This window comes from Montipora capricornis, chromosome 6 (genome assembly GCF_036669925.1).
Source record: "Montipora capricornis isolate CH-2021 chromosome 6, ASM3666992v2, whole genome shotgun sequence".
NCBI lineage: Eukaryota > Metazoa > Cnidaria > Anthozoa > Scleractinia > Acroporidae > Montipora > Montipora capricornis.
In genome coordinates, this window is record NC_090888.1 from 10,914,865 (window position 1) to 10,924,864 (window position 10,000).

The 10,000-nt window shown below is 39.4% G+C and overlaps 1 protein-coding gene across 1 annotated transcript in view; it reads left to right on the top strand.

Moving 5' to 3' along the window:
* Nucleotides 1-10,000, top strand: part of LOC138051518 (ATP-dependent RNA helicase DDX19A-like) — a 30,440-nt gene that overhangs the window by 1,427 nt on the left and 19,013 nt on the right. The window contains exons 2-6 of the mRNA XM_068897740.1: nucleotides 148-223; nucleotides 2,161-2,308; nucleotides 7,180-7,272; nucleotides 7,937-8,039; nucleotides 9,491-9,605. Coding sequence (XP_068753841.1) covers nucleotides 148-223; nucleotides 2,161-2,308; nucleotides 7,180-7,272; nucleotides 7,937-8,039; nucleotides 9,491-9,605 — 535 coding nt within the window. The remainder of the gene's footprint in view (nucleotides 1-147; nucleotides 224-2,160; nucleotides 2,309-7,179; nucleotides 7,273-7,936; nucleotides 8,040-9,490; nucleotides 9,606-10,000) is intronic.

Consider the following 10,000-nt stretch of genomic DNA (forward strand, 5'->3'; position numbering starts at 1 on the left):
TGAAATTAATTTACATGAATATAACAACAGTAAGAATTGAAAGCAGATCCTAGATGTTCGCAATTCTCAGTATCACACTGTCCCATCTGTCAATAAAAAGACTTCAAATAAATAAAACCGTGATGTACATAATGTCATTGTTTACAGGTGAATCAGTTGAAAATAAGCAACACTGCTGCTGCACCTACTGAAGAAAAGTCTGACCCGAAGAAGGAAAACGATGGTTTGTGTCATGATTGATTTTTGTTTTCAAAACCCATTCAGTCCCAATACTACATTTGTAATCGAATAAGGCTGTCCTGTTTAAAGAAATGAAGGAATATAATAATTATTGTTTTTATTCAAGTCATCAGTGTCATCGAAGAAATTTATGAACTAAAAACTAAAACCCCCACTCCACCCCCCACCAGGTCAATGAGTTGGGTGAAACATGCCACATGAAGCACCTCACAGAACGGTAGCCTCGAAGCCCCTACAAGGCCTCACCTGATTGGCGACCACCCTTGAAGATTAACAAAAGAACAAATAACAGAAACAATGGACCCTAGAGGATAGAGTTGCAGCTCTTTTGTTTTAGGCCTAGGGTCCATTGTTTCTGTTATTTGTTGTTTTGTTAAACCTCAAGGGTGGTCTCCAATCAGGTGAGACCTTTTAAGAGCTGCGAGGTGACCCTCACAGAATGATCTTTACGGTTCCCGTCCCCTTTGACCCTAGTCTCAATTTCTGCAGCTTACTTGGGTCCAGGCATTCTCCCCAAGACAGCGGCTGGAGATTGACCTTTCTTTGACTCCTTCGCTCTGAAGGCTCTGAAACCTTATTTAAAGATCTCATTTTTTTCTAAATTTTACCTCACCACTGAACCAACCCACATTGATGAGTCTGGCATTAGACAGAGTAAAATCTGGAAGTGTCAGCCTAAGGAGGGAGAGGTTTAATTAGTAATTATTCCACAAGGGCATGCTGGATATGAAGAGGGATAGGTAATGCACCAAGTTGGTTATAATCACTTTTTGTTATATAAACACCAATGAAATATCAAGTGAGCTTTTACGCGAAAACATGATATCTTCACATGTGAAAATAACATGTTATCTTCACACGTGAAAAGAACACTGTTGCTATGGTTACATATAAAAATCGCGCCCTTTTGATGCATTTTGTGAAAAGATTTAGTATTGCATTGGTGTTTATATAATAAACAAAATATTACATGGCCGCTTGGAGATACTAAATTTCTCTTCTCACGTTGAAAAATATTTCACTCGTTTGCTGCGCTCACTCGTGAATTATTCTTTAACACTCGAAGAGGAATTTCGTATCTCCGCGCGGCCATGTAATATCCTCTATATATCCAGCAAACCCAAGTAGAATTACAACAATTATTGTTTTATTAAAAGCCCTAGGATCAACAACACTTCATGTTGATTCACCAGCCAATTTTCGGCCCAAAACGGCTCTTGTCGGCCGTTTTTTTCTCAAAGCTGCAAAAATGTTTTTAACTCATTTTATTGCTGACACATTCCTTGACCATATTAGGTACAGCAGATAATATGAACTCATAGCCTGTGTTCAGTGAGCCAATGAAATGCTGGAAATCTGATATTGTTAGTTCAGTTTTTAATAATTGGAAATATTTTGTGCCTTAACCCATTAACCCCTGGTAGTGAGAGTTAACACTGAAGCCAGACAATTTTACTCGTGAACTGGTGGTGTCCTAGGGCTTTTAAGATATCAATGGGTTAAGCTTACATCCCCCCCCCCCCCCCCCCAGCAGTGATACTCCTCCCCCACAACCCTGTATCATCTTTATAAAAATTTCATCAGATTGATTTATTATTCCAACTGTAATAATTTCCTTGACGTACATTGCAAACTGACCTGTAAAAATGACACTTTCAGATTTTACTCCAACACCAGGTCCCAGTTGTTCAAAGGGTGAGTAATGCTATCCACTGGATAACTCAATTGGTTTTGCTAGCTAGTGTTTATCTGCTGGATAGGGATTTATCTGGGGGATAGTGTTATCCACCTTTTGAAGAACCGTGGCCAGACAATTTTACTCCTCGATGGGGGTCAGTTCAGGGCTGAAAAGGTTGAATGTCATTTACAATTGTTCAATTCATTCATCTGTTTGTACTGTACACGTGTCATCTCCATCAGAGAATACAGCAGCTGTTATGGCAGAGACTTCATTCCTGCCGAAGGTGCTGAGGAACAAACCTGTTCGGACCAAAAATGAGGTGGAGGTACAGAGAAATGATCCCAGCTCACCTTTGCATTCTGTCAAATCATTTGAAGAGCTACCCCTGTGAGTATACATTATTGGGGGTAATAACTCATTGAAAATACAATGAGACGCAAGTTCCCACCATCTCAACGCTTTCGTGCAACAACATTTTCTTTTTTGTGGGTGGCATTTAGACCACGGACAGGAACCGGGAGTCAAGTTTTCTCTTCTTTTAGTAAACGATCGCGGCCTCAGGAAACGAGATTGTTGAGGTTTAGTCCATTATGTCAAACTGGAAATTCTAAAGCATGGTTTTACTACTCATGGGAGGAAGTAAATCGCGCCAAACACAATAACAGGCGCCCTCTAGATTCTGTCTGTGGCTCAAAGGCAAGCAACAAGTATCTGTGAGGCTGGGTGCCATGTTCCTGGCCAGAATGACTGCTGGAGAGTCAGTAAATGTTAAGACTGCACTTAAATCGCCATAACTAAGATTACAAATATGATGGATTATTTTGGCGTCAATAATATTCTTCGCAAAACAATCGCCTTTATGACGATGTTCACAAAACCTAGCTCGTTAACATGTGTGTGTTAGTGAAGTTTTTGGTCCTTAAATAAGAATCAACCTGCAGAAACTGACAAAATGTGTAGGCATAGGAACCTTGTAAGTTTCTGTTTTATTACTATTGTTTGCGAAGTTGTTTAAGCGAGTGAAACGTTCTTATCAAAGTTTGCAAAAATGTGAAACAGTCGACGTGCAACCCAAATGTTTAAGCTTATAATCTTACATAAAAACAACACAAACATAATTTGCAAAGTTTATGGCAAAGAAGCTAAAAGTTTAGCTGGATAATGAGCTTAACAAAGCATTATATTTTTAATAAAGTCAACCTTAATGTTTACACTGTTGTAATAAAATTCTACCGTATTTACGTAATTAATTCACTTTCTTTTTATTAGGGAAGGTACGTTTTTAATTGGGGGGGGGAGGGGGGGGGAGGTGGGCCGGGGCTTCGGAGGGGAGGGTCCTTAGTAATTTTTTTACAAATTGGGGAGGGTCAAACCTGTTTTATTCTCAACCCGGGGAGGGTAATAGTTTTTTTTGGCAAGGAAAAAATTACTCCATGTCGCTTCTATTTTGTATATACAAGCAAAGCTACCAGTCGAGATTAATCTAAATTATTTTACAGGTGTCGAAAAATTTACTTATCAAAGAACTATCTTCTCCCAACTAACATAATTGTCTCTCTCGACCCGTGCCCGCTTTCGCCCATATTTTGATGTTTCCGCGCGGGGTTCTGGTATAAAATCAGTCTCCGGTGAGGATTCGTCACTTAAGCTACTCGAACTTGAACCGACAACTCGATCTACTACATCACTATATTTGCCCTTTGGGTTCGGGAACCACCCTAGGTCTTTATCTTTCCACTTCTCTGGACCTGTGCTTTCACTTGTTCCCGCAGCCGATGTGCCATCAACTGAGTCAGAGGAGTAGCGGGCATCCTTTTTAGAATGGCGAGTCGGCAAACAGCCACAATAGCCACGAGTTGCTCCATCAGACCTCATGAAATCCTCGCATTCACCACAAGCACATTTCCCTCTTTCTATTCCTCGTACATCCTTGCCCATTTTCAAGTTTTCACCGTACAATCACACGCCACGCAATTAACTACTTTGTGCGCAGATGAACATGGTTATATGAGTAACACTTCCAGTTTGTTATTTCCATTTCCGGTTATTTTTGTCTTGGATAGGTTGAGGGGGGTGGGGGAGGGCCATATGTTTTTGTTTGGGTATTTTTGAAGGGTCATGCATTAATCCATTCCAGGAAGTGGGAGGGCTACGACTTTTTTGGAAAAAAAATTCTAAAATACCCCGGCCCACCCCCACCAATAAAAAACGTACCTTCCCTAAGTACACAAATTCTGGAAATTCCTGAGGGGAGGGGGGGTCATCAAAGACCCTGTGGAATGTAAAATCCTGGGGGAAAGAGGGGTGCAAATCAAAAGGTCTTCTGTGGCAGGGTATGGATATTTTCTGGAACCACACATTTCATTCAGTGCTCAAAGTTTATTTTAGGCTTTGGGAGCACTTGTGCTACCAAGTGTATTTTTCTAGGTGCATTACCAAAATTTTGGGCGCACAGCAGAACATGTTAGGAGCACAGCTTAAAATGCTAGAAGCGCCTGTTCCAACAGAAAAGCAGAACTTAAGACATTGTTAAGTTATCTTTTTTGTATTTTATTTTAGTGCCATGTTTGTTATTTTAAGTAGTAAGTTTTCTACAAGTCGAGCTCGAAAGAGTGCAAAGGAGGGCCCTATCATGCATTTTTCCCAGGGTGCACTACTCGGACGCCCTTCAGTTAGCAGGGCTTGAGTCCATCAGGGCCCACCAGGAAAAGTTAACAGAACACCTGTTTAAGTCTATTGTTAATGATCCACGTAGTAAGATTACCAGCCTCCTGCCTCCCTCAGTTTCTATCTCATATGAGCTGAGAAGGCAGAGGAGGTTTGCCACGCCTCTTGTAAAGACAAATAGATTTGCAAATTCATTCATAGTTAAGAGTGCGAGGGAAGCATTTAAGTAATTTCTGAGAGTAGTCGCTTTGTAATTTTATAATAGTAGTAGTTTTAAATCATCACTTATATTTCTTACTTGTAAAGAGGCGCAATTCAGTTTTTTTTTTAACTGCAATGTTTTTCTTAACAAAAACACAGTCTGTCTGTCAAACACACAGGCTGTCTCATAAATTCTTTCTCTGAATTCCACGCTAGCTACTCGAATTCGTTTCACCCCGCTCTTTGAACTTGTATATTCTTTTCTTGCTCGTTGGCTCGATCATCCTGTTGAGCTAAATTATCGTGGACTGATATAGTGATGCAGTATCGTTCAACGCAGATTTATTCCTTATTTTTTGTAGAATGTGAAGGCTTTGTAGCTTTTTATAAGAAAACTAGACGCTCCATAAAGCGTAAACTGGGTTGCCTGTGGTATGTGTTACACAAAAACAGAATGAACTGCAGCATTCCAGTTAATTTTTTCAAGTGGGGCGTCATTAAGACCATTTGAGGGGCCACCCACATGTCGTGCCAGCAGAGGCCCTTTGGCTCACACGTTCACCTGTTTAATTATTTTGTAATGTCCTGTCCCATTGAAGGTCTTTAGTTTTTTAAACTTTGGTAATAAATTCAGTTCTCATAAAACACACTCTTGAGCAAAATTCACTCATTTCTTCTTTAGATTAATAGTTTGCAAAAAACTAACTGCAAATTGCTCTGACGGACGTTTTCCAGCATGTCATGCATGTCTTGCAGTTGCACTAAGCAAAAATTTATTGCACACACTAAGAAAGGACTGAAGATGTTGTTTCCGCTTCATAATTCCTCTTCTTGTTAGTCTAATCTGATGCCAGGTCAAAACATTGCTTGGCTTTACGTTTGCACCAAAAAGTACCATAAAAGCCAGGAGTTAACACAAAAAGACAGGCCAAAAGACAGATAAAGGAAAAAAACACATAGTTTTTATATATAACTATGTATCGAATTCTCATCGAAAGATTAATGACGATCGATCGTGAAAACACGAAAATTTCTGCAGTCTCTGACTTTTATGAATGAAGGGAAAGGTCATGATTTTTTGTCAAAAGGAAGACATTGATCACGTGCTAAGCAACCATAAAGGTGCACGTGATCACCTTGTGGCCACTGAATGAACTACGGGAAAGAATGTTAATCGTTCGCCGTTTTCAGAGTAAAAAAACGTACTTTTTAGCCAAGAAACTTCCGCCTTTGGCTTTCTAATTTTGTCGTAATATTTAACTGAATATTTACATTTCATCTGTCGGGTCAGGAAGCCTTCTTTGTCGCCTGTCTATTTTGACTTCAGGGTCAACTATTCACACAATCGCGAGGTTGAGCTGCCATGTACGGGTAATTGAAAATCTAAACATCTATGAGAAACAAAAACAGACTTGCGAATTATCAACTTGTAAAAATACTCAGCGATACTACGCACCAAAACATCTAATAAGATATCTTTATTTTAAGAATCTTTTACTTGAATGAAAAATCATCGCATTTATATGTGCAACTTAAGCAGTAGAATCAAGCTTGCATGCCTGGAAAAAAGAGGATTCCAAATGGTCATTATTACTCCACGAAACAGTGAAACGAAACACCAAAACACTGTGTATGAGCCCACTACACATTTACTACTAACTGACAAAGGTTGGATTTGAGATCAAATATTATTGTTTTAGGCCTAATTGAGCCTGAAACCTTATTGCTCCTAATCTCAATCTTAATCTGAATCCTAATCTTAATCTCAGTTAATTAGGAGCAATAATGTTTTAGGAGTAAAACGATAGTTAATCTCAAAATCCAACACCCCCCATCCCCTTCCCCAACAACAGGTACTACAGAAACCACCGATCTGTGGAATGGGCCCAAATTATTAAGTGACTGCCCCTCCCACTTCAGGTAACATTTTGATGAAATTCCTTTCCTGCGGTGTTAGCAGTAGCCAGCTTTCCCTGTCAAGGTGTACTGGAACAACCACAGCAATGGAAAGATATGTTTTCAAGATCATGAGTCCCAGAGGGAAATGGATAAAATTGTTCTTCTCCAGCGAAGAGGTTGCAAGTGCAACCATGGACTCTCTGTTACTTCGAGTTCAAGAAAGGTTCCCTGGGCTGGAAAGTAGCGTTGAACACAACACATCTCAGGAATTTGAAATGTTTACAAGCGAGAGTTGGCGGGGCAGTGACTCATTAAATCAGGCCCATTCCACAGATTGGTGGTTTTCATAGTAAAATTGTCTGGCGTTAGACATCTACATGGTAAGTATCACTCTGAGGAGTCTATGGGTTAAACAGACTTAACAAAGTGGGATAGAAAACTTGGTTTGATATGCATTAAATCTTTTACTTTAAACGTTTCCAACATTTTAGGTCAGAACAGTTGCGCCGTGGTGTATATGACATGGGCTTCAATAAACCTTCAAAAATTCAAGAAACAGCTCTACCCATGCTCCTTGCTGATCCGTGAGTTCGTAGCCTTACTTGCCTTGTGTCATTGTCCTTTAAAGGGTTTAAAGCATATGGCCTATAAATTAGGCCCCTGAAGTATATTATTTTTTCTCCTTGATGTTGTTCAAGGAGGTGAAATTCTTAAATCCCATATGACATGCAGAATTTCGTTTGACCTCATCTTAGCTGAAGGATAAAGAACCAAGCAACTACAATTGAGGTTAAAATTCTGGGGACATTTTGCACCATGAAGATAAATCCATGACACTCTAGGAGGGGGAAGGGGAAGGGATGGTGAATTCCCCCTCCTCCCCCCCAGTTATGGCAAAATAGGGTTTTCTGGCTTGATTTACATAAACGGTGATTGTTTTTTTTTGGTATTTCCTTGACTGTCCCACGGAATTTTGCCCCCCACAGTAGCTACATGTATTACTTGTTCACTCATTGGGTTAAAAGCCATCTGGCTTCATCCTAAGCACAGGCTGTTTTGCCCAATTTTGATCTTGTGGTCCATAACATAACAGGTAATATTCTAATCCATTCTCTTTCCCTTGCTATTCATGCCTCTTTAAGTTCATAATGGTGGAAATGTTGATACTAGTACAAGTGTTGATGTTCCTTGTTGATTAAATTATGGTGGATTTCCAAATTCTGGTTCTGGTTTTCATCTATTTTTCAGCCCAAACAACATGATAGCTCAGTCTCAGTCTGGAACAGGGAAGACAGCTGCATTTGTTCTGTCAATGCTTAGCAGAGTGGATGCGACAAAAAGTTTTACACAAGTAAGGTTTGGCATGCGTTGTACATGTATCATGTTTTGTATAACCTGTGATCAGGCTCATTCTTAGCTTTGCCCAAATGTTCTCATGTTGTCGCTCGCTAAAATTGGGCCTGACCAAACGTCTCTCGAGAATTCCAGTTGGTCGGTCATGTCTGTTAAAATGCCGGACTGATACAGTGTAGTTGCTTAGCCAGAACAGTTAAACTGGTTTTTGTGTACTCATTAAAATTTATACTTAAAGGCCCATTTCACCCCATATGCAGCGCGATTCTTTGTTATTGTTTTGAATCTTGAATAGCGTATTCCAATTGGCCAACTATTTTTGTCGCACCAGTTTGTGCTGTTGAAAACAGGAAACATCACCATTAGCCTGATCATCATGTGGTTTACTGGGTGATTTTAACAAATGAAACTGCTAAAATTGCCTTTTATCTTTATGGAATTGACTGATTTAGACATTGGAGAATCACCAGAGCGCAATTGGAATGGTTCGGCTATTCAGCAAGGGGAATAGAATTATTCTGAAGCTAACGAGCTACTAGGTGACATTATTTCAGTGGTGAAATTCATGGCTTACTTTATTTAGACTTATTTTTACTTTGTCAGTTTCAATTTGTCAGGATTCCTGGGACGACACAGAAGTAAAATTCTCTTGTGAAGATGCTTGTGCTCAAAAGAGTGGCAGAGGTTGCTGTTTTCATGGAGCCGCGTGCAAACTTTGCCTCCGCAATTCGTCATGTTGTTCGATACTATTTGACTTCAAATAGAAATATTTTAAACAAATAAAGACGTGACATACTGCAATAAAATTATGAAATGATAAGTAGAGAACGCATTCAAATCTGGGCCTAAAAGATTTGTCAATGGATAGCTTTTGACAAAGAAGATTCTGAAGGGCTTTCTGCGATTTTTCAACTTAATGTAATTTCATGATACACAAAATCATGCCGGGCACGTGTTGCATCTAGGGTGAAAATGGGCCTTAAAGCGACATTTCTGTTGACAGCTACAATTTATTGGATTGAACTTAAACCAAATGAAAGTATTTGTCCTGTAATTTGAAGATTAAAGTCATTGAAACAATTGGTCATTGACATGTACTGTAAGTTGATTGTCGTTTGCAGCATTGAACATTCTTCCCTCAATAATAATATTTTGCCCTCTATGTGATAAACATATAATCCTGATGTGCCCTTGTTCAATAAATAATTAATTTTGCTTGTATTTTCAAAGCTTTCCAAATTGCCCTTGTCATGGAAGAACTCTGGAAATACGTGTGAAATTAATCCTTAATTTCCCTCGGGCCCATGTGATTACATCTATTAACTGTCTTACTGACTGCTGTCAAGCACAAGTGCTATATTGCAGCTCAGTAACAGAACTTCCATCTATCCCATGTTTGGTAGTTGAATTTATTGCCCAATTCACACTAAGATTCATTGATCATTGCAGGTGATATGCCTGTCACCTACGTATGAACTGGCCCTCCAGACAGGGCAGGTGGCAGAAAAAATGGGAAAATTCTGCCCTGAAATTAAGATTGGCTATGCAGTAAGAGGAGAGAAAGGTAAGAAACTTATACCAACAAAGATTTGGAGCTCAGTTTGAAATAATTGATGTGTCAAAGTAGCACCAGTGATGTCAGGCTTTGTACTTTTTACAATGCTACTCAGTTGTCCTGACTCCCCCTAGCAGTCCTGACTCCCCTTATCATAGTTTTTGAGATACAGGGCACTCAGTTATAAGATGCACCTTTAACTTTCAAACTTGATGACATTTATGTCACAAACTGAAAATCTCATCAAAATACTCGCTTATGAGACGCATCTCAAATAGAGGAATAGGGTTCAACTCATCGCTAGTTATTCTGTCTCATCTGAAGATTGTAGTGTAAGTCAAGAACAATGGCAGAAAGAAATTCAACTAGAATTTAGAGAAAAACCTTTAAATCCTGATTGTCTT